At 37.9% G+C, this 25484-nt stretch overlaps 1 protein-coding gene across 2 annotated transcripts; it reads right to left on the reverse strand.

Annotated features, from left to right (window-relative positions):
* Positions 1 to 221: 221 nt before the first annotated feature.
* On the reverse strand, positions 222 to 15838 carry LOC122078815. Of its 2 annotated transcripts, XM_042644957.1 has the most exons (4): positions 15595 to 15838; positions 13954 to 15494; positions 11652 to 12082; positions 222 to 1105 (listed from the first exon to the last, which is right to left on the reverse strand). In XM_042644957.1, the coding sequence occupies exons 2-4, from the start codon at positions 14780 to 14782 to the stop codon at positions 974 to 976; spliced, it is 1392 nt and encodes a 463-aa protein (XP_042500891.1). In that variant the 5' UTR covers positions 14783 to 15494; positions 15595 to 15838; the 3' UTR covers positions 222 to 973. The 2 variants fall into 2 exon arrangements, with proteins under 2 accessions (XP_042500891.1, XP_042500890.1); XM_042644956.1 differs by lacking the exon at positions 15595 to 15838 and having other exon boundaries at positions 13954 to 15572.
* Positions 15839 to 25484: the final 9646 nt, after the last annotated feature.

Genomic DNA, 25484 nt, shown 5'->3' on the forward strand with positions numbered 1-25484 from the left:
TGTAATGGCCAATAGGCCCTTAAACCTGAAGAGAAAAAAAAAATCATGGGGCTAATCCTAGGCTGACGCATAACGTAAAAACAATAAAACCTACTCTTTCTTGCCTTCCCCACCCTTTTTTATATTATTAAATAGAAAAAAACCTTGCCCATGTCAGAAAGTGGAGCAGGGGCATGGGCATCTTTTCACAACCTTATTTCACTTTCACGTGTGTCTAGACATACACAACACTATCCGGTACACTATCGGGTAGTTATATTTTTTTCTTAATACACAAAAGGCAAAGAAGACTTGTCTCATCGCATGGAACCAGCGCCTAAACACAAGGAGCCCAAGAATTTGCGGCCCTGCCTCACCCCCTCTCCCCATAAAATAAAAAATCTCATCCATATTGATGCCCCTATGCATGATCTCATTGGCCCACGCTGGTGTAAGGGGCCACACGACCAGAAGTGATCTCGATGTCCATATATAAATTCTTTATACGAAGTCAAAAATTTTCTTCATTCAGATGACGTTTTTGATCCATTGAGGAGACCATAATTTGAACATCTAAAACAGCAGGAGACGCTTGCTCGGTTCTCTCCAAAATCTGCTCTATTAATAGCTTTCCCAAGAGAATGTAATTTGTTAATTGCTGTGGATGGCAGGTTCTCTCTGTGGCTCAGTTATCCTCATTAACTCCTCATAGGCCTCATTGTACACATCCAGTACTTCCTCTGAAAGATTTAGAACCCGGGGCCTAGCTATGTAATCACTATCTTCAATCATAGTTGGACATCCATAAGAAGATGATGGTCCTATCTCACAGTTCAAGAAGTCCCTTTGGGACTTGACCCCCCCTGATTCCACTAGGGGCGTCCAATTCCGACTTTGCTGAAGTGCTGTCTCAAGCTCCATGATCCGTTCCTCTAGTCTTGCTTGAATAACTTCATGAAGACGCAAGCTCAGCTCTCGAGGCAAGACTGCATAATTAGCAGTGTGGGTGGGAGTGGTAGAGGTGTGACACGTCTTGGTCTGAATCATATTGCCCCCTGTCCCCTCTGTTGATCATGTATGCTCTCAATTCTCCCTGCACAATGTCTCCGTAAAAATCCGGAAGAATCTGCAAACAAATGTTGGACCTATCAGACTCGATGAAATAAATATTTAAGTTGAAGTAGTTACCTCACATACAAATAGAGATCCATTTCCATCAATACAAACAGGGAACAGAAACATAAAAGTTATAGAAGAAATAGTAACATAAGCTTTTCTCCTTCCAATAGATCAGGAGACTGATCCGTTTCTTACTTTTCAACCATCAAAGAAGGTTAGACAAGACGATGAAAAAGCTCTCGAGATGGAGGGAGGGACTGATCCTCTATTACTGACTGAAAACAAAAGGAAATTTTTGACTCCCTCATATATAATCAACTGAATCCCTTTAGTTGTGACTCCAGTTCTGTTTCCAGAATGCTTGCAACTTTATGAGATCGAAAAGATTGTTAAGAGGGGAAAAGAGAGTCAACAAATTTTCATTATCTTGACTGTTGATTGCTGTTCTCCTATATCTTTAAGTTGACATTGAAGATTACCACTTTGAGACCTACAAGTATTTGATGATGAGATTAGGTTGATATGAAATCTGAGTTGATTCCAAACCCTTTCGTCCTTTCTTCACTCAAATCAATGTGTAGTACTACGGGTATCAATTGGTCGGTTGCAGTCGGGCTGACCGAGCCCTTTAGAACATATTGTGGAACTGATTAGCCGTATCTTATCGGCCCCTTATTCCCTTATTGATCATCAATATTTAAAAATAAATATAAATAATATATCTCTTAATTATCACCTTAAATTGAGTTTCTGTAGGTCCATAAACATCATATATGTTGATTTTTAGTAGTTATAATCAATTATAACCCAATGAATAAGCACATAAATAACAAAAACTATTGTTTTATATCGGTTTTTTTTTTTTTTTTTTTGGAATTCATTTGGTCCAATCGGGCCCGACTGAAGCCAAACCAATATTAAAGATTTATCTAAAATAAAACCGAAAGTGGACCAATAAGAAATTCGGTCAGTTCGTTTTTGGTTTTTTTTTCTGTTTGGTCCATATAGGTATTTTGGTCCAGCCTCCAAATTAACACCCGTAAGCAATAATACTGTCTTTGGACAAAAACAAGAAAAAAACACCATAATAACTGACCAATGCATATTCTCACTAAACTCTTAACTCAGGAGCCAAGTTGTCCTCAGAAATCTTCATTTGGCAGGAAGGTTCGATGGTAAAGTCCAGTTGACCTATGGTCTAAAACCTTGATAATCTCTGGATTTGTCCCTACAGGATCTGAACTCTTGATTATAGAGGTTGGTAATCCAAGTAAGAAGTGTTTCATTACCTTCACGGTTGCATCTTATGAAATGTAAATCTGTGTCCTTACAAAAAGGAAAATGCCTGGGAAAAAGGTTGCATCTGTACTTAGAGGATAAAGAAACAAATATGATACCAGGTAACAAGTAACCGTGACAGCAGAACATGCTACAACAGAAACCTCCTAATTATCAATAAATGAAGAAAGGAAGTAATCAAGTTTTGGAGAAAAGGAACTCCAACTTGTAATAGAATTCAAGTGACAGTGGAGGAGGACTAACTCTTAAAGAGTCCCAGAAACCTCCAAGGTATTGAAAAATTATTGGGAAAAATATCATTACAATCATCGCATCAAATTTATCATTATTACTATTAGATTGTGTTCAATGCATACCAAGTGTACAAGGATCCTGCCACTGCGGTGTCTGGGACTCTGTTTGAATCTATATAAAGCCTTTTTAAGAAGGCACACTTTCTCTTCAGCTGAAAGAAACTTGAAACCTGGTGGAGTTTGCTTATACACTTCCGCTTCTAAATCACCATGGAGGAAGCTTCACATACAGCTGATACAATGGGTAATCTCTATTATCTGCCGATGATAAGAAGTTTCTCATTGAATTGTGCTTAACCGCAGGAGATGTCTCCTAATTGTCATTCTCATACACCTAACTATACCCTTATGGCCACCAACTAGGCCTTTTATCTCTCAACAGAAACATTTGATCGGTACTTGATTGTGCAAACCTATCTACACCCAACTGGAACTCTCTCCCTCGGAAGATCAATCAGCTTCCAAGTACAATTCTTCTCAAGTGCCATCATTTTCTCAAACATGGCTATTTCGACTTTGGGTCAGACATGGGCCAAGTGACATTCTTAGGAATGGAAATAGAGGAAAGGACAACAGTAAAAGCAACATTTGTAGGAAAGAGAGCATCATATGAAACTAACTGGGCTATACAAACTCTCCTACCCTTTCGAATAGAAATTGGAAGGTCCAACTTAGAAGAAAGAGATGTAATGTTACGTGACCGAGGAAGGTGATCAAGATGTAAATCCAAAGAGGATCCTTGATAGGTCTTCTTTCCCCTTCATTTGCACACAAGTAACTCTTTCTCACTACCAAAACCAACACATGAACAATCACCAATATCAACAACATCCACTTCTTTGTGTTTCCTAACATCAAGCATAAAAGGAGGAATAGGAAAAGGTAGAAAAAAATGGATGACATCAACAGCCTTCTTCACTTATTCTCCATCTGAAAGAGGGTGCTAACGAGGAGTAACAAAAGGCACAAATTCAAAGAATGTGACATCTTTGGAGAGAAGTCACCATCAGGAATAGGGATGGTAGCACTTGTAGCCTTTGGTAAATGTAGAATACCTAAAAAAAGGTATTTTTGAGTGCTTAGGGTCAAGTTTAGTTTGAGTAGATTTATTGACATGAACATACCAAACACACCTAGACACCATGGGAGGAAGAGAGAAAGCAAAAGCTTGAGAGGATAAAATGTCCAAAGGAGATTTGGAACCATGAAGCTTAGTGGGGCATACTGTTGATTCGGAAAGTAGTAGTAAGAAGAGCATCTAACCAAAAAGTCTGAGGGACATGCTACCAAACAGTAGACTCCTACTAACTTCCAATAAATGACGATTTTTCCTCTCAGCTACCCTCATTTTGTTGGGGTTTGTCAACGCGAGCAAGCTGATGGATAATGTCATTATTGGTAAAAGAGTTTTGGAGTCCATACATGTACAACCCCCCTTTATCAGGATGAACAATCTTAATTTTAGTATCAAATTGACTACAAATCATTGATAGAAATTGTTCAGGTATGGTGCAAATGCCGATCAAAGCATGCTCAGTAGCTCGACAACCCATCTTTTCCTTTATAGCTACAGCCTTTTCTTCAGCCCATCCAAAATGGTTTGGTTTGATACTTCGACCTAGCCGTTCGACCGCAGATATACCACAAAGGTGTTGCGAAATTCGATGTGGTATTTTGCATAGAATATTCTGAATGTTGGGTTATCGAATTGCTTCTTATTGTCCATTAGCAAGATCTTTGGCACACCGAACCGATAGATTGCATCATCATGAACAAACTTTTCTATGTTTTCTTTCGTTATCCGAGCCAATGGGCAAGCTTCGATCCACTTCGTGAAGTAGTTGATTGCCACCATGGGGAACTTTACATTTCCTTGTCCAGGTACAAATTGTCCCAATATGTCCATCCCCCACAATGCGATGGGGATCGGATTGAGTATAAAGGATAATTGGGTGGCGGGTTGGTGTGTTACTGGAGCATAGATCTGGCACGGCCAGCACTTTCGAATGTAAGCCGTTACATCTTGCATGTTGGGCTAGTAAAATCCTTGCTAAAGGACTTTGTATGCCGGGGATTGTCCCCCTAAATGACTTCCGCATATTCCTTCATGTACTTCGGCCAAGGCATATTCGGCTTTAGTTGGACCAAGTCATATGAGAAGTGGCCCAGAGATCGTCCTTTTGTACAAGACTCCCTTTTCTCCTAAGACGTACTTAGCCGATCAGCTTTTAACCTTCCTCGCTTTGGCCCCATCTTTAGGTAGGGAGTTGCCCTTAAGGTATTTTAAGATGGGATCTATCCAGCTTGGTTCCTATTTAGCACAGTACAATTCTTCTTCCTTATGGGTCGGCTTCTCAAGCACTTCAATGTATACCGTGTTTCCTATGTTCTTATACTATGTCATCGCCAATCAAGACGAGGTGTCTGCCAAGGTGTTCTCTGCTCTAGGGACTTCTGATTTCAAATTTGGTGAATTGGGCGGTTAGACTTTCCACTTTCTTCAGACAGTTCACCATCTTTTACTCCCTTCCTTTATACTCATCGTTCACCTGATTCACAATGAGTTGTGAGTCCCTATAGACTAGAAGATTGGTTGCCTACACTGCTTGGGCACCAGGAGTCCTGCTATCAAAGCCTAGTAGTGCATATTGGATTTTGAATCCTTCTGGGCTAGTTAGGATCAATCCTGCTCCACTTCTCGTTCCGCTGCTTGAGCCATCAACGTATAAAGTCCAAACTCGAGTGTCTTGAGTATTTTTCTCATTCTCCTCATTCTCCTCGTCCGTCAAAGTGCATTCCACTATGAAGTCTACCAATGCTTGGCCTTTGATGTCTATCCTGGGGTGGTAATCAATTTCATGCTCCCTCAGTTCAACAAACCAACTAACGAGTCTTCTTGAAACATCTCGGCTTGTACAGTATCTTCTTAAGTGGCCGATCGGTAAGCACCACAATCGGGTGAGCCTGGAAATATGGTCTCAACTTCCGTGCAGAAACAACTAAGGCAAAGGCCAACTTCTTCGGGCCTAGGTATCTCGTTTCAGCATCTAAAAGAATATGGCTGACATAGTAGATCGGGCATTGTTGCTTCTTTTGCTCTTTCACTAGGGCTGCGCTGACGGCTACTGGTCAGACAGCTAGATAGATATGCAGTTCGTCACCTGGTTCTGGCCAAACAAGTGGTGGTGACTCGAGGTAAGCGGTCAATGCTTCGAAGGTGTGCTAGCATTCTGCCATCCAGAGAAAGTCCTTCGGGGACTGTAAGTTCTTCAATGTTTTAAGCACAGACACTTGTCCCCTGCATAGGAAACAAAGCGGTTGAGTGCCACAACCTGTCTAACTAGCTACTGAACCTCCTAAATGTTCCTTGGTATGGCCATGTCCTAGATCGCTTGGGTCTTTCTTGGGTTTGCTCCTATCACCCTCTAAATGCACATTTTGAAGGATTTAGTTTCATTTGATTTCTCAGCAAGACCCTGAAGGCCTCTTCCAGGTCGGAGACATGCCGATCGGATTTTTTACTTTTGACGACCATGTCATCCACGTACACCTCCATGTTCTTCCCAATCTATTACGCAAACATGTTGTTTACCATTCTTTGATACGTGGAGTATGCATTCTTCAAACTGAACAGCATTGCTTTATAGCAATAATTGCCCCGTTCGGTCAGAAAAGTTTTCTTTTCTTCATCTTCATCTTTATATGGTTATATCCATAAAAAGCATCCATAAAATTCAGCATTTCATGTCCTGTTGTAGCGTCGATCAACTAATCAACCTTGGCAAAGGGTAGCAGTCTTTTTGGTAGGCTTTGTTTAGGTGTGTGTAGTCAATGTAGATCCGCCACTTTCTATTGGATCTAGAAAACATGAAGAAATTAGCGAGCGCCAGGTGGGGAACCGGACTTCCCTAATCAGGTGTGAAGCCTTTAGTTTTCCACCTCTTCATTGATGATCTTTTGTCACTCAGGAGCAAAGTTACTACTTTTCTATTTGACCAGCTTTCACCCTGGCTCTGCATTGAGGTCGTGTTCTGCGATGGTTCGGGAATTCCCAGCATGTCCTGTGTTAACCAGGCAAAGACGTTTGCATTATGCTTGAGAAAACCAAGTGTTTCAAGGGATTTCTCTTGGCTCAACAAGGTGCCGAGTTGGACCATACGGTTCGGATAATCTTTAAATAACGGCACTTGTATCATTTCTTCCACAGGTTCCCCCTATTGCATACAGGATTCATCTTGGACATCTGCAATCTCTATGTCGTATGCCAGGGACATACTGACACTCTTCTTTTCCTTAATGAAGTTGGCGTAGCATTCTCGCGAGTCCTTTTGACTCGAACGATATTCTCCAATCCCTTGTTCTACTGGAAATTTGACTTTGAGGTGCTTTGTGGAGGCTATAGCCCCTAGGTCATTCAGTGCCGGTCGGCCCAAGATGCCGACCATCTTGACAACCATAAAGCTGAAGAGAGTTGTTGCCGAGCAGGGGCTTTCCCCAATGGTCATAGTGTTGTTTGCTAGTTGTCCTTGTTGACAACCTCGACCACATGTCGATGATGACGTGGCTAGTTTAGGTGACATGGCCAGAAGTGGTGACATGGTAGCATTCGGTCTCACTAATGAACTGATAGTGTTACATGATGCGCATGGAGTTGATTGAGTCATCTATATAAGGTGGTGCGGGATTCCGGTTTAAAGCTAACAAATTTGGCCTATTTACGCTCAGAGGCATTTTCGGCTGTGAAAATGATTTTTTTAGAAGATAGCTTCTTCATGGAAGTTCCAACACACCTTATTTCATCCAATTTCGATATCGTATGAAGAAGTTACAGCATTCATAGTAAAAAACTGGCTTATATGGCAATTGGGGGTAGTTTCAACATTGAAGATGATTTTTATGGAAGAAATGTCCTCCATGTAACCTTACGAGAAAATCCAATCTTTCCAAAACACTTGGTTTCATCACAATTCGATTCCCTATGAGGAAGTTACAACATCCGAAAGGTTCAGGGGCAATATGATCTTTTTCCATGGCTAATCTGATGATCGGGTCTTCTGGAAAATTATAGAGAATCGAGTCATGGACACCAAGCTTTTCGTTTCGTCATGAACGAAAATTGTATGAAAAAGTTACACGCGTTTCCGTAAAGCCGGTCCGAATTTCCAAACAAAAAAAAATCCAAATTGATCTCAGTGATGGGAGGGTTTTTTTAGTTTTTCAAGGGCTTTTGTGCGATTTTCAACAGATTATGGTAGAGGGAGCTGGTTGTTATAAAGGAGAAGTTGGAGATTCCCTTTGGGATGATCCGGTTCAATCTGAGATATTAGAAGCCGATCTAACGGCTGCTGAATCATTTCAGCTTTATGAAAAAGCAAACAGACAGGTTCCGTACTCTGCGCCAGCTCCAGCCAATAAGAGTTAGACAACGGCTGGCTGATGAAGTCAGCGCCTGGTGCTACGTCAGGCCTGTATCTTCAGATCCCCATCTCACGGCTCCAATCATTTGCCCATTACACAGATCCAATGGATGATATCTCAAGCGCCATAGGCCCCCGTTCGGGTATGCCTCTACATGCCTAGTTGAGTGCTTAAGCACCTTGTATGAATCTCCATAACACTGAGCAAATGTAGATTCATTGTTCTGAGATAGAATTATTCATCAAACTACTTGTTTGTACCCCTCAACAAATTAGTGTTGTTGAAAGGAAAAAATCGAATTTTGTTATAAATTGCTAGATCATTTTAATTTCATATGAATGTTCCTAAGATTTTCTAGAGAGATGTTGTTTACTACCTGTTATCTAATTAACCATATGCCTTCTACCGATCTTGGAAATCAGTCTTTGGTATTTGTTGTTTCCTCAATTCTCCATTTTCTTTACCACATAGTTTATGGTTGCATTTGTTTTGTTTATTATTTTTGCACCCTAGAATTGACTAGTTTTCTCCTCTGCCATTGTGTTTTTCTTAGGTATTCTCATACTTAAAAGGCTATCGGTGCTATTATCTTATTTCTTGATAATAGTATTTTAACGCTAATGTTACCTTCTTTGAGAGTAAATATTATTCTAACAAGGGTCATATCTTAGAAAATGAGATCTTTGCTACTCCTTCTACTGTCTCTCCTCCTATTACCACATTAATTTCACTTGCAAGTGATCTTCCTTGGTCGAGCACTAAGCCACTTCAAGTGTATAAGCATTGCCTTAAAGGTGAACCTCCCTCCTCCTTACCACTCTCTCCCCTATCAAAGTCCTTTTCTGGAGCTCCAATCCTTCTCCATGCGACATTAGCCATTTGGAAAGGTACTCGTTTATATATTTAAAAATCTTTTGTTACTTATCCTATATTCCTATTGCTCAATTTGTCAATATCTCATTTTCCTACTTCATTGTGTACTTTTACCACGTTTCATTTGAGAATTTTATTAATGAAAATTCTATTCCCAAAACTTATCAAGAGGCTCCTTCTCATTCTGGGTGGAAGATGGCTATGGATGTTGAGATGGATCCTCTGTACGGTTGCCAAACATGCAAGTTGGTTGATTTTCCTCCAGGTAAGGAACTTGTGAAGTGTCATTGGGTTTATTCCATTAAGTATAACCTCAATCGCACTTTTAAGCAGCTCAAAAGTCAACTAGTTGCCAAAGGCACACAGATCTATAGAGTTTATTTTGAGACTTTCCCTGTTACTCATCTTAATTTTTAGGTGCTATTATTTCTCTAACAGTTAATCTTAATCGTCCCTAATTGCAGATTGTCATTAAAATGTTTCTTTCTATGGTGATTTAAATAAAGTTTATATGGAGCAACCTCCTGGGTATGTTGCTCAAGGGTAGAGTGCAAGAAAAGTGTGTAATCTTCATAAGGCCACTTATGGTCTAAAGCAATCACTAAGAGCGTCGATTGACAAGTTCAACAAGGTGTTTATTGGTTATGGGTTTGCAAAATGCTATTTTAACCATTATGTGTTTATTCATTGTCAGAATTCCAAGACAACAGTTTAGTCATGTATGTTGATGACATTATCATCTATGGTAATGATTTAGCTAGTATCAACTATGTCAAAGCTTATATGCAACAACACTTTCGGATGAAGGATTTGGGAGCTCTCAGATATTTTCTAGGAATTGAAGTTATTCGAACCAAAAAGAGTGTGGTTTATCTCAAAAGAAGTATGTATTAAATCTTCTTATTGACAGCAACATGTTAGGCATCCCGTGAATACTCCTACGATCCTCATCTGAAACTTAGAGTCAATGATGATAAAGATTTGTGGACAAGCACAGGTACATAAGATTTATTGGTAACTGGTAAACTCATCTATCTTATTACCATCACCAGACCTGGGAGAATGTTTGCAGTTGCCATTGTTATTCAATTCATGGAGAATCCTTAGCTGGTTCACTGGGAGGCAAAATGTCGAATCTTGGGATATCTGAAGAGTGCCCCAGAAAGGCCTTATTTTTAAGCATCATAATCATATTAAGATTTGTGGACAAGCACAGGTACATAAGATTGATTGGTAACTGGTAAGCTCATCTATCTTACCATCACCAGACCTGGGAGAATGTTTGCAGTTGCCATTGTTAGTCAATTCATGGAGAATCCTTAGCTGGTTCACTGGGAGGCAAAATGTCGAATCTCGGGATATTAGAAGAGTGCCCAAGAAAGGCCTTATTTTTAAGCATCATAATCATATTAATATTGTTGGTTATTCTGATGTTGACCAGACTAGAGCTGAAGGTGATAAGAAATCTATGAATGCACTTTTGTTGATGGTAATCTAATCATTTGGAGTAAGAAACAAACTACAATGGCTAAGTCTAGTCTTGAAGCTAAGTACAGAGCCACGGCTCATTCTACAGTTGAGTTGTTGTGGCTGAAATCACTCATCTAGGAGTTTGCGTTTTTCGTTCACGAATCCATTGATATGTTTTATGACAATCAAGCCATAATTTATATTGCTAGTAATCTGGTTTTCCATATGCTGACCAAATATATAGAGTTTTATTGTCATTTTATTCAATATATTGTGACGTGGAAGCTGACCTCCACTCCTTTTGTTAGTTCTGCAAATCAACTTCGCGGTAAGTTTACAATGCCGTTATTTTGGAATGTTTTTTTCCTCAAGGTTGTTCTAAGTTGCGCATGGGTGATATTTATTCTCCAACTTGAGGGGGAGTGTTAAGAATTAATTTATGTGTGTTATAGTGCTTTTTGTAATTATGTTTTTCTTTCAGGAACTTATAAGTAAATACACATAAGGCTTATTATAAGTTAATGAACTTACATTATTATAAATATATTATTGTTAGCTGATTAAGGATTAACTTTTTTCCCAATTGGTTTGCTCTCTCTCTTACTTTCTTCTCTGCTTTCTTCTTCTTCTCCCCTATCTTCTTCTCTTATGCAACCATAGATACTGGTTAGCTTTTGTTTCAATTCTGTACAAGAACGAACAATTTAGATTTTCAGAAAAGCATGAAAGAGAATTCTATTTGGATCATCACCCTTTCCACTACAGGCTCCACTTAATTCAAATGTGGAAGGCTGCCAAATGGACGATTTAATGGGGCTAATGTACATAACTTGATTCATCATGAGTCAATAATATAATCTTAGCCCCATGAGTTCTTAGAGAGAGATTTTCAGACAGCATAATTATGACATTGGGTAATCATATCTCCCTTATGCATATAAAGGAGGAAAAACTCTGAAACAATGGACAATGATGGAAATTTAAAAGCAGCAATGCTTGACAATCCTACTCTAGTTTCCTTTGGGAGGAGTAGAACTTCCAAAACTACTTATTCTCGAAAGTAACTAACACATGCAAATAACCAGAAGGGCATAGTTGTATCCAATGTATGATATGATGAGAAAACAGCAATAAATACAACTGAACAAGACCATTGAGCAGTAATGAAATGAATGTTTAGGATTAAAATGACAATTTTACCTCCAAAAGATTGGATAATCTTGTCTGTACAGTAGTAGAGCACATGCTTAGCTCCAACCTCTCCAATTCAGCCTCAAGCTCTGCTTCAATTTTACTCATAGACTCTGGCTTCTCATCTTCCTTCTTATCATAGAGTTCTTCACTATCACAGTTATTTGATTCTGTGAATCTCTGTTTGGGGAAAAAAGGGCCTAGAGGTTGATGACGAATGGAGAAGTCATTGTTTTGTTGGGATGCATAAGCCTCATTTGCTAGCTCCTTCACAGTTAGTGAGTCTTTCATCTCGAGCTCCTCTTGCAGACCTTGAACCAAGTTCTCTCCCTGCTTTAACAACCCATTTAGCTTGTCCACCTCTCTTTTGTTTGCCATTATAGTAGAGATAACACCAATAGTGATTCCAATGCAGAATAGAAGCATTCCATTTGGTGAGCCTGATGTTATTTGTAGTGTTAAAGCATGACAGAGTTAGAAAACAAAATCTGAAGTGGTCATGTACTCAATACATTTGGCATAGGAAGCCAGACACAACAAACCTAGAAACCACTGAGAAGTCTTCAACCAAATATATAAAAGGCTCCGTTTGGTTGCAAGTTACAGGAAGCATAGTTGACACGGCGTTGGAAGGGAGCCTGGACAGAAGGCAACACCTACAAGGTGCCTAAGCACTCAACTAGGCAAGCAGGGCCCCTGGATGCCTAGGCAATGCCTTAACAACTATGAAGGGAAGTGAAGGAAAGTGACACCACTTTTGAAAAGAAAAAGAAAATTTTTGCAATCATGATTGTGTAACCTAACTAAAACTCATAGTGCATGAGGTAAATAGCTTTTCAATGTAAAATTTATTTTACTTTTCAAATCGAAGGAAATTTACGGAAAAGAGAAATGAAATTTAATAACCAAATCTGTTATGTTTTAGAGTTAGTTACACCATCATGTGAAGTAATGATTACAAAGATTTCCATGTTAGTATTGATTTAGTTTCACTCCCTTCACTTTATTTCCCTTGCAACCAAACTAAGGCAAAGGATTACATGTAATACAAACACTGGTTTACGGTTTCATGTCAATGTAGTATCAACACAAAAGTGTTTGGATGAATGATGACTACTCATACAATAACATACAGGTTGTTGTATTCATAATCCTCAGTTGCCTCTTGTCCAATTTCCAAAATCATGTGACCAACTCTTTGATTTAGACCAGAAAATGATTGGGCGCATAGATTCATGGAAACCATTTTAGGGTGGAAGCCAAACAGTAAACATGTTAGGGAAGAAAAAGGCAACTTGTTTTAATGCACGGAAATGTAAGATTTGTTTAAGGGATGATCTATGGAAATGATTGGGAAACAAAATTAAAAGCATTGAAGGAAGATATTTGTTCTGGAAAAAAGAGAAGCAAGGAATGAAGAAGAATTGACAAGAAAAAAAAGAGATACATAACATAGAAAGCTTTGATCTGATCGGGAAAACACAAGAGGTGATAAAGGAAATTTGTCGGTTCTGTCAGGTAAAAGGGTAAAGACAAAAGTGGGGACCAAAAAAAGAGAGGTTCTGATCATGCAAAAATTAAAGTAAAAATCATATTCAGTATAGAACTAATTTGGCATTACCAGAAGGCACCTCGAAAATTCACTTCCTGTTTCCCAATGGTCAATTCCTCCACCACCACCCCCCTCCCCCGGAGCCCCCATTTTCCCTCCAGGCTTGTTCATGCTTTGCTTGCAATCAGCATCCATCCATGCTGGAAACTATCATGTATAGGTTGTTGCCACTGGGGGAAAAAAATAAAAAATACCTGCTAATTGTTTTACATTTTGAAAACTATGGATAGAACAAGGAAATGCTAAATGTTTCCCAAAAATTAACAGGAAATCACAAAATGGAGTTCTTAGGCCCACTACATTGATAATGTTCTAGAGAATAGCTAAAGCTACCCCTGCTGCCAAGGATGACATATAGTGCAGCATTTCACATTTCTATTTTGAACAAATGTACTCACACAAACATTAGAGATCATTTTACGGGAAACAGAACGAGTAAACAGAAAGAGTTCTAAAGAATTCTCAATATAAAATAATTAACTAAGCAGAATTTCTTATCCATTAAACTGTTCCCACATTCATTTTACTCAGAAATTTGATGGCACTCTCCAGTAAAAGTTGCTGTGAGATGAAGTTGGAAGAAATTTTTTGGAGTCGTTTTCTCTTGCAAATTGATTTCCAGAATAACTGATCTTTGAACAGAAAAGGAAAAACAGCAAGTAATGGGCCAAAATAAGATCATTAGGAACAGATTACCACCTTGTGACCAGAAGTTTTTTGTAGTGACACTCATATTGGAACTGTTCGATCTTCCAAGGCAACCCTTTCCTCTTTTTTGTTTCAGTTTCTTTGGAAGTTCTACAGAATCAATTTCTGGAAGTGATGGAACCCCCAACACTGATTCTGTTTCTGCATATGCTTCACCTCCCTTTTGCACCTTATTTTCTCCACTTCCAAACTGTACTCTATATGAGTCACTACTTGCTCTGCAGATTATTTCTTTTACATCTGGTACAAACAATGGCCTCAAAGTTGGGGCAGTTGGGGATGGGGGTGGAGTATATACATAATCATCCATTTCAACATGCTCCTTGTACAACTGAGCTATGAGGCAGCTTTCCAAAGAGCTCAGAGGTTTAATAGAATACCCACGAGGCCACCTACTTGTAAGGAAGCTAGTGCTTCTGTTTCTGCCTCTGCCATACCTATAATAAAAATCTCTCTCTCCAGTGGTAGGTTCAGATGATATAAGATCCCAAGGATTATCAAAAACCGCACTCTTTCCTTTAATTCCATCTGCTATCTCTTGATGCTTGTTCTTCCCAGAGAACCCTGGAGGCAAAGATGATAAAGAGAGTATATTGTACTCCTCATACACCCGCAAATTCATAGAGGTTTCATCACCAAACCCACTAGTAGAAACCACTTCTGTTGCTAAAGCACCTACTGACCCATTAGCTTCGGACAATCCTGAATACAATTGTACCAGAAGAACAATTTCCTTCTGATTGCCTCCGAGAAAATCTATGGAGGGTACAGAATCGCTAGGGAATCTGTTGCAGCAAAGTCTGGGGCTCCGATTTATCATGTGTCGAGCCTCCGGTAAAAGACTGCGATAAGCCTTCCCCTTTCCTATTCATTGACAAGTGTTTGGCTACATATCCAGCACCAGCAGCTGCTGCAACAACCCACAAATCCATTCTTCACTCTGCTCACTTAACTTGTTCCGATTTTCAATCTAGAAACCCAGATAATAAATGCCCCATGAATCTACAAATAACAAGGGAAGCCCAAACCAATGTCCAGGAACAGAGACTGTAATCTCTCAAGGAAAAGAGGAAACTAAACCCAATATGGAAAATATAGACCCAGAGAAGCAGGAATCGAAATCAAAGAGCAGAGCATCTATACATAAAAAATCTAGGCTTTCTAGCATTTGTAACCTTGAACTAATCAAACCCAATTCCAATGACGAAACAATCGGCAGACCCAATAGTAAACTACACATAAATAATCCAAGGAGGCCAGCAGAAACATACCATTAATTGAAACAGCCCATTTCAAACATATTATAAACTGAAGCAAACCATTTCCCAATCAAACAGAAGCTAAAAATCTGAGAAAAGAACAGACGGCAACAGCTTACTTCCCTTGTCCTAACAAGAAAAGCTCTTCTTTTCTCCCTTTTTCCTCCTCTAAAGCTGTGAGGGGAACCAAACATTCTCCCAGCACTGCGAGCCAAAAGGTCTTGTTCTCGTTCACCTCGGAAGAACATCATCCGTTGCTATATTATCTAAACACTGGTGGCAAAACCAAACAGAGATTAAAATTCCATATAGCTTTATTAATCTGCACAAGAAAAGGAAATAATGACCAAAATGAAAGAAGACGGCCGCAAACCTAGGTAGAATTTATACTTGCCAGTTGCCAACAGAACAATTCAAATTGGGGAAAAGGCTGTACACACTGCTAGGGTGTACAACGCTCTCATTGTCTCTCTCTATCCTTGTCATTGACACATTCTCTCTTCTGGACCAGAGTAGATGGATGCTCAACATATATCCGACGGCTGGGGAGTCTTTTAAAATTTATAACGGTATGTTGAGGTACATGTCGAAATACTCTCAGCCATCAAACGTGTGCTAGGTGGCCAACTGCACTAGAGATGATCCATGGCCCTCTCTTCTCCCTCTTCTATTGTCAGGGTCTGTTTGGATTGAGGCAAGGATTTAGTTTCCAAGTATATCCCTATCTGTCTCAAAAAAGACCCTAAAAGCTAAAAAAAAGGTATCCTGAACAATTGCAATAATTGGGTTTATTGATAATCCAGATATATTAGATGCTATCACACATACAATCATACTCAATTCGATGGAATTGTTTGATCTTAAAGGAGAACTTCTACAATTTTGCACGCGAGGGGTTATTTCTTGGTTTCGTCCAGTCTATGAACTAGCTCATGCTTGACTAGCCAAGCAAACAAATGACCCAGCATCTTTTTTTTTCTCCCACATTTTTTATTTAAATATTTCACATTTATAAAGAAATCTATGAATTGACCCACAGTTTGTTCTTCTGCACAGAAGAATCATGCCTAATTCGTGGGATTTGAAAAATGTTTCAGCTTCAAAAGGGATCTTTGAAATAGATGGCAATTGTCGTTGTCGTTGGTGTTTCTTCCGAGCTCTATGCATTTCACCATTTCACCAGAAATTCCCTCTACCCCTACTGTACTCCAGCTTGGTAGTTTCCACCGTATGTCCATAGTTGCACTTTGGGATTTGACGGCGGACTTGAAGAGCCACCTATAGACGGTTTACACCCAATCATTTCGGATAACGCTTGCATCCTCTATATTATCATAGCTTCTGACACAGAGTTAGCTAATGCTTATTCCTCAGATACTATCATTGCTTCGATCAAATATAAGTTTTTTTCATTATTTTACCCTTGTTTTAATACCAATTCTCTATCTAGATTGACAAAATATGGACCTCAATCGATGTCAATAAAATAAAACCGATCTGATACTGATACTTAGAATCATGGATGGAAGAGTGGGTGGAGTGAGATTGTTGCCAAGGTAAATCGTTTCCCGCCTGTTAGTAGTGTAAACAAAAAATGTGGAGTGAAAAGAATATTTTAATTTTCCATTCGAGAATGAAAATTAAAATGAAATGGCATCCGACACTTCATCCGGAATGGAAAAGCATGTGGTCTATTGGATTTCACTATATCTTTCCGGTCATGGAGGATACATGATAAGCCTATTTTGTAATCAATAGATGCAATTCTTGGAGCTTGTCATATATTTTGATGTTAGAACAAATGAATTTCTCTACTTACGGTGATGCTTTTGAAATTTTTATATGAAAAAACTGGAAGGAATTGATCCAATAATATAAGAAGTTGAAGGAATTAGTCTCCGTACATGGTGGCATATGGTTAGACGCGATATTAAATTTGGCATGTGATCTATCCAAAGGATTCTGTACTTATTCAATTCAAAGATCAACACGTCAAATCATATAATCCACATGATACAAATTAAAGGATGTGTGTGTAGAAAAATTTCTTATATTAAGGTTAGGCTGCGTTTGGTAGTCATTCAGTTCCAAAAACGATGTTTCATGTCAAAAATAGAATTTTCAGTTTTATGCCAAATTACCGTTTTAAAACAAAACAAATGATATTTGGTGGACCTGTTTCAGGAACGATTGCCCTAATTTTCACATTTTTTTTGTATTTGGAACGAAATGTAAATGACGAAACAAGATTTTGTTGTCTCATCATTTTGCGTTTCTAGTCTTTTTTTCTCCCTTTTCATTGCAAAAAAATGGAAAAACACCAAGTTGACACCAAACATTTTATTTCATATTTTTTTTTTCTGTAAAATGAAAAAACTCTAGAAAAGTTTTTCTGAATGACTACTAAACGCAGCCTTATTAATTTTTTTGAGGGAAAAAGATACGCACAATGACTTGGTATATCTTCTTGCCAAAAATAGGTCACACACAATCTCTCTCCAAAAAAACATTATGTTTTATGTGATTTGCCCCAATTAGTGCACGGAGTGGTACCCCCCATTGCTGCCCTCCTTAAATAAGAAAATGATAAAAATATATAAGAGAAGCAAAGTCATGAAATTCTAGTCCGTCATTTTAATGGGCTAACTTACTTGGCTATTGACATGACCCATGTCTGGTTGGACAGTCAGTGGTCCAACTCTTGTGCATGCCCCATGCAAAGGGTGCACCATGCGGTCCATGCCACCAATGCCAATCACTTAAGTCAGTCACCAATGCCCACCAGTTTTCACTTAGTTAAGCAAACGTTTATCAAGAGATGCAGTTGCCCACCTCGTTAAATTGGGATAAGGCTAAATTTTTTGTTGTTGTTATTTCTAAGAGATGCAGTTTAGAACTTGGGCTAATTGTGTGGCATTTATGGCTAGGACATGTTGAAAATGATGGCCGCTAAATTATTAAAATAAAGAAAAGGACACGATGCATCTGTTAATAGTGTGTAGAATGTTTCTTACAGGAACAGTGTAAGAAGAAGCTTACACACTACATCAATGAGCGGCTGAAATGTAGTATCATCTACATGGACATGGTCTTTATTAGTATGATTTTTTTTTTTTTTTTTTTTTGATTGAAGGACCCACATTATCAAAATAGGAGAAAGTGTCAATGTAGATCATACTATTCATTATGTGAGAAGGGTATAAAAGAATTTTTTTCAAGGACAATAAAAGGAAATTAATATTGATTTTCACACATGATATGGTTTTCTTTTTCTCTTATTTCCTCATCTGGTCGACATAAATTTTCCCTTTTTTCCTAATATTAACTTATTGCATCTCAAACCTAGGGATACAGTACCAAGGGAGGAATTTATTTATTTGTTTATTTTTTCTCGCTTAGTAAACTGGGGCAAGATTAGATTTCTCAATGACTTCCCATGCTTTATAGATTCTAAGGAAAACAACTTTTACTAAATGAGCATGGTTTGATACTATTGTAGGAAAACTGGTAGTAAATCAGAACTTTTCCATTTTGATATAATGCATCAATCCTCTCGCAATATAGGGTATTTGAATCCAACAATATAATAGGGTTTATGGTTTTCTCTCGAGTGCCGCAATTGAAGCACCTCCAATGGTTCACAATGGTTGAACACAGGACCACACAGGACCATCAAAATAGGAATCAACCTCCAATCAACACTTTGATGGAGAAGAATGCAATGAATCTATAATATTTCAAATTTCTATTAATAGAATTTTGGATATATTGTAGGAAACCGATGAATATAAAGATTATTCGTTCGCGACGGTCATACAAAAGTTGAAAGAGTCACAACTGCTAGAGGTAAATTTTATGGCAAAATTTATGTTATATTAAGAAGGCCTTATATATGTGAGTATGCAAGTTATTGTATATTATTTGACTAAGTGTATGCTTGTATGTATATGTATGTTTTATATTTAATGATATGCTTCATAATGATCTTGTATTTAAATTTAGACGTTTTGAGCACAAATGGCAAGGTGGTCTAGTGGAATTAAATCCCACTAATGATGCAAAGCAGATTTCAAAATTACTTTGACTTAATCTTTAATGGAATCTGCATAATTAGTCTCTTTAATGATGAGTAAAACAGACAATGTACACTCAAAATACTATTCGGGGTACCGTGAATAGTATTTTTATTGTAGCATGCACTATATACAATTTTATTATTGGATGACACAAAAATAAGGTCCAATACTAAACTGGAGCAATGGAGATTAAACTTGAAATAAAAAAAGTTATAAGGTAAGTAGAATAAAGATGGAGTATATGATATGCAACTTTAGCAATACTATGATGGATGACGACATAGAGACAATTGAGGGGAGAGAGATACCGCAAAGTGACTTTTTTAAATCTTTGGTGTCTATCATAAATAAGGAAGAAGATATAGAGGATAATGCATCTCATAAAAATAAAGGAAGATGGACGAAGTGGAGAAGTGTGTCCAGAGTTTTATGCAACCGACGTATTCCTGTAAAACTTAAGGAAAAATTTTATAGGGCATTCACACACCTGGCTGTAATGCATGGGACTGAATGTTGGGCAATTCTGTGTGTAGTGGAGATGAGAATTTTAAGATGGGTGTCTGAAAAAACTATGAAAGATACGTTAATGAATGAAAGCATTAGAGCGGATTTGGAAGTCACCCTTATTCATGATAAAATTTAGGAAAGTTGTTTGAGATAGTATGACCATATTCAACGAAAACCATCAGATGCACTGGTAAGGAAGAGCGTTCTGATCTAAATAGAAGGATATAAAAGAGTCAGGGACAGGCAAAAAATGACCATAAGAGAAATGGTGAGGAAAGGCATACAGAGATTAGGCCTTGGTCCAAGTATGGCATCGAATATAGTGGATTAGAGGATCAAGATCGGGATAGCAGACCCCATTTAACTATGTTCTACTTCATTATTTTTTTTTCCCCTTACTTGGATCCATGTAGCTAACCCCATTAAGTTGGAATAAGGCTTTATTGTTGTTAGATACAATTTAAATTTAGTAGAGGAGGCTGACTATTAATTCAAAATATGAGAGATACCCCTACAAAGAGGGTTTATCACTAAACATATGGCAATTATGAACGGTAATCTCATTTTTCTTGTTTTCCTACCAAGAACTTCGATGCAAGAACTTAGAAAGAAGCTGTGAGAGAGAGAGAGGTGTTGAAGATCAACTTCAATAATTTATGCAAGTGTGTGAAGTGGAAAGATCATGCAATTAGGAGTGTGAAAAGAAGCATTCACAATTCTGATCATCAAGTCCTTGTTGAAGGAATTGAAGGAAGAAGGAGAGTCTGAGCAAAATATTCAACAACTTTCAATATGGGTAAGGAAAACTATACTCAATCTAGTGAAAGTAGAGCATTTTTTAACTTTGATTTCAAAAAGTGGAAGTCAGTTTGGTCGGAAACCCACAAATTGATAAGAAAGTGGGTTGATCTTGTAAAAAAGCGCATGCTTGTGGTGTTTTTATGTTGAAGGGGTTCAAATTTGTGTGAATGTGTTTTGTGTGCAAGCCTCAAGTTAAGACCAATCATAAGGATAGAGATCGAACCTCGGACTCGAAATCAGTTTCTGGGCATGATTTGGTGAGCCACTTGGGAAACCGGTGGGCATCAGTAGCCCCTGAAACCAAATGGTTCTCAAGGTTTAGCAGGCAGAGGTTTTCAATGAAGGAGCCGACACACCACTTGGCTACTGGCCTGGGGATCCGACGACACCAAATCAAGCCTTGTTTGATGATTTACTTGTTTTAATGGGTTGTGCCATTAAGATCTTGAGATTGGACTTCTCTAAGGTTATTAAACCAATTTTTTATGCTTCTTCTCATAGGTGATTTGTGATTCAAAACTAAAGTGCATACTTGTAAATTTGGCATTTGGTTTTGGCTTTTAGTTTATCAAGGAGAGTGCAATATACTTGGGTTACTTCCCAGTACATGTGTACATGTGATTTTATTCATATATTGATAAGTGATTGACAATTATATTGAGAATTTCTTAGATTTCCACTTGAATCCGGGGGATAGGCTAAAGTTTGGGAAGAAGGTCGATCCTTCAATCCCAGCAACTTGTTCCTCAATGTCTTTGACTCTCTTATTGCTTTATTTAGTCGTTTCACATTCTCTCGAAATTCTTTCTCTTTGTTAGTTTCTTTCCTAAGATTGGGTGGTGTTTTAGTGTTTGTAGATGTCTTGGCCAGGTGCCTCACCATTTAGTTCGTTAGCTCATGTTGTTCAGGACGAGAATTGTTCGGGAATCACATGAGGTTGTTGTTTTCTAATGTCGTGGCCAAATCCTCTACAATCTTCTTTAGGTCGGCCATCTAAGATTGAAGTTGACTTGTCTCGAAAGCTACCTAGTTAATACTCATGGATGAAGCTGGTGATGGCTAAAGTAAAAGATTTGAAATCTGACTCTTAACAGTCTAAAATGTGACACTTAAGAATACGACAAATATCAGACACGTTTGGAAGATCGGTGAAGGTGTGTAAAACTTAGTCCCACATCGCCTAAGGTGAGATTACTGGGTTAGTTGATAACCTCTAGCCTCCTTAACATTGCACAACGCTTTTTAAAAGCTTGAGGACTATGAACCAAATAGGACAATATTGTGCTAAGGTTAATGGGGCTGAGGAGCCGTTACATACAACCCTCCCTAATCGAGGTAGGTTGTTCCGTAAAGTGCGAAATGGTGCATGTTAGAGATATGTCCACACTCTTACAAGCTTGAAGTGAATTAAAGTACATTGAAGACAACAAGCTTGCAAGATCAACATAAAGACTCTTGAGGACCAACCACAAAGAAGAATGAAGACTATACACAAGATGTCTTAAGTTGTAGATACACTCAACATACATGCATCATATATGCATTCATCATGCTTAGAATGACCCTAGTTAATATTACTCTAGCAAGGACCAAAATCCATAGCTACAAGGAACCATTGAATTTAAGAAGCCCCTTCATTTACTGTGAAAAATAGTACTTCCGTGTTCAAGGGTATTTTGGATACTTAAGGAGCTAGTATCAGATTACAATTTTTTCACGAGATTTGTAGGTTTTCAAGTTACGGAACCATCAGACTTGGGATCAGCCCAATTAGAGCCTTTATGACCAAGTTAGAAAGATTTGAAAACATCATTGAATACAATAGAAATGGAACATCAATTGATTTCAGCTGATATAAATAAGGCAAGATACGTATTAACCAAAGAAGCTAGTCTCAACAAAATTGAATGTTGGAATGCTAGAATCCATAAGAGAATCGAATAACGAAATTATGGACTTGCAGGTTACCGAAGTGAATGACAACAGAAAATCACAGATTGGTTGATCTTCCTTTTTTTTTTTTTTGGTAAGGGTCAAATTGGTTGATACAAAACCTTAAGCATAGACTTCATAAAATCAGGACCAAGAGAAAGAGGCAGGGTAAAAATATTGTAAAAGCAAAACACAGAGAGAGAGAGAGAGAGAGAGAGAGAGAGAGAGAGAGAGAGAGAGAGAGAGAGAGAGAAGTATTTTCAAGTAGCAAATATTGTGTAATATCTCAAATTTTTAAGAATAGAATTTTAGTATATCGTAGGAGGCTGAGGAATTCAAAGGTTATTCATTTTCTATGGCCATACATGAATTGAGGGGCTATGAATGCCAAAGATAATTTAGAGTATTATGAATATTTGATTATTATTTTTTGTATGAAGTGTTTGATACATAATATTATGAATGATCTATAATATGTGTATAAGTACTATTTCATATGTTTTTATGATTAAGTCCATATTTGTAGTTATATATATGTCTGTTATAATATTCTTATATTTGTTTTATATTTAAAATTTTCATTTTGAGCACATGGGACATGGGCATAGGTAGCCTAGTGGTTGGCATCTTGACAATGAGGTCAAGTCTCCCTAAAGGTAAGTGACGTTTTCATTTTTAAGGTTTTGACTTGGTCTATGGTATAATGGTAAATTATGATGATAATAAAGGGTATAATGGACTTATTAAAGTTAAGTACTAGTATTTAATGGTACCTTAAATAGTGTTTTTAGTTTTTACTATTCACAATTTAACATGCAAGGGAGATTAGTGGCTTGTAGCTGAGGGGAAAATTGGGTATTTCACCCACTTGTGCCAATTTGTAATTTTATTAAAAGCATGGGAAGCTATGTGCTATTATGCGTGATTAGAAGGATACTAATTAAAGAGGGATTATCACCTAACGTTATATTAAGTTCATAATAGATATTTCATTAGGTTATATTTAAAGGGCTAAATTAAAGGTTAATTTCACTTTGCTATGTTTTACAACCAAGAGAGAGAGAGAGAGAGAGAGAGAGAGAAGAGAGAGAGAGAGAGAAGAAGAAGGGATTTGTGCTACAAGAAGAAGAAGAATTTGGGTAGAGTTCTTGCTGTTGAGAATGATTCAGGAGCTTAGTGTAGCATATATGGATGTTGTATTCGGAATTTGAGGTATTATGATATTCAAGATTCGAGGAAGGAACTGAAGGGAAATATAGTGTATTTCATAAAGAGTGGACAATCTAGGAAATAAGTAAGTAATTTATCTAAAAATGAGTATTAGATCTTCATTTTATTGCCAAAATATATGGGTGGAATGATAATTTTACCAAACTGTAGAGAGTGAGTAATGGGTTTATCATGTCAAGTTTAATTGTTTTCATGTTGTAATTTTTTATGATATTAGAGTTTAAATTGGGGTGAAATTAAGTATGAGTTGTAAGATATCAAGTTGTGAATCCTTGCATATTATAAGGAATTTTTTTTTTTTTTTTTTGTTAACCAAGGTGTTCGGGCCAGCTTACGCGCACCTCGACTAATTCTCGGGGAGACTAGCGTAGCAACCAACTGCCACGGTTTCCACTTAAATCGCAGATGCACAGATGAGGAATCAAACCTGGAACTGTGCGCCTATCCACACAATCTCCAATTCACCCTAACCATCTAGGCAAACCACAAGTGGGTGCATATTGTAGGGATTGAGTTTTAAGCTTGGAATGCCAAAAAATGAGCTAAAAAATCAGGTTCTATCTAGGAACTAGTCGACGAGCTGCCAGAGGAAATGATGAGCACCAGTAGCCTCTGGAACCCCTATTTTTATTAGGCTTTAACAACTGGTTTAGGTGTCTGGGTGCCGAAGAGCCAGTTGAGCCCTATTTATGGAATTTGTTCATTTCCTTGGGATGACCCATTGATGAGGACCTTTAGTTATGGCTTTTCTAAATTTCTTAAGCTATTCTAAATGGTTAATTAAAATAGCTTACCCACCCACTTATTGAGATACCAGAGATATGGCTAAGATGCTTACTATCATCTTAAATGTCCTGCTAGGATCTCAGAAACAATACTTTACTCTCACAATCTACAAACAAGTATTACACTAAAATCAGATACAGAGGAATAATAAGATTAAATAACTGATTTCTTGCACTGGGGAATTCAAAAATGATATTTAATTACATAGCCAAGTTTATTTCAAAATTTAAGTATCAAGACGTGCATCATAAAATTTAAGGAATGAGTATATTGGCTCTATGAAAGACGTGCATCATAAAATTTTAGAGTGGCCCTAATCAACGACAAGCTCTATGAAAGTTGTTTGAGGTGATATGGTCGTGTCCAAAGGAGGTCAGAGGTTGCCTCAGTAAGGAGGAGTGATCGGATCTAGATTGAAGGAGCCAAAAGAGTTAGGGGCAGACCTAAAATGACCATAGATGAAGTGGGGAAGAATGATATGCATAGCCTTGGTCTTCTCCCCACTATGACCTTGGATAGAACATTTTGGAGAGCAAGGATCTATGTAGCTGGCCCCATTTAGCTGAGATTTTTCTAAATTTTGGGCTACGCCTCTTTCCTCTTACTCTCATATTTCTTTTCTCATCTCTCATCTTCCCATATATCCCTACTTCACTCCTATTTGGATTTTTTTCAATTCTGCTTTGTAGGGATCCATGTAGCTGGCGCCATTAAGTGGGGTTAAGGCTAGTTTGTTGTTATATAACATCCAAAAGTATAAAAATGACAATAGGTAACATAATTCCTTGGTCATGGCACACTGTAGGCACAACTATCATATGTACAGTCCACATCATGCTCTCAACCTCTGGAGTACACCAGTTTTTGACGTACCTGATCATAAAGGAGGGAATATCATTGCTCATGGGTATAACCATACCTGCATCATCAT

Source organism: Macadamia integrifolia, chromosome 5 (genome assembly GCF_013358625.1).
Source record: "Macadamia integrifolia cultivar HAES 741 chromosome 5, SCU_Mint_v3, whole genome shotgun sequence".
Lineage (NCBI taxonomy): Eukaryota > Viridiplantae > Streptophyta > Magnoliopsida > Proteales > Proteaceae > Macadamia > Macadamia integrifolia.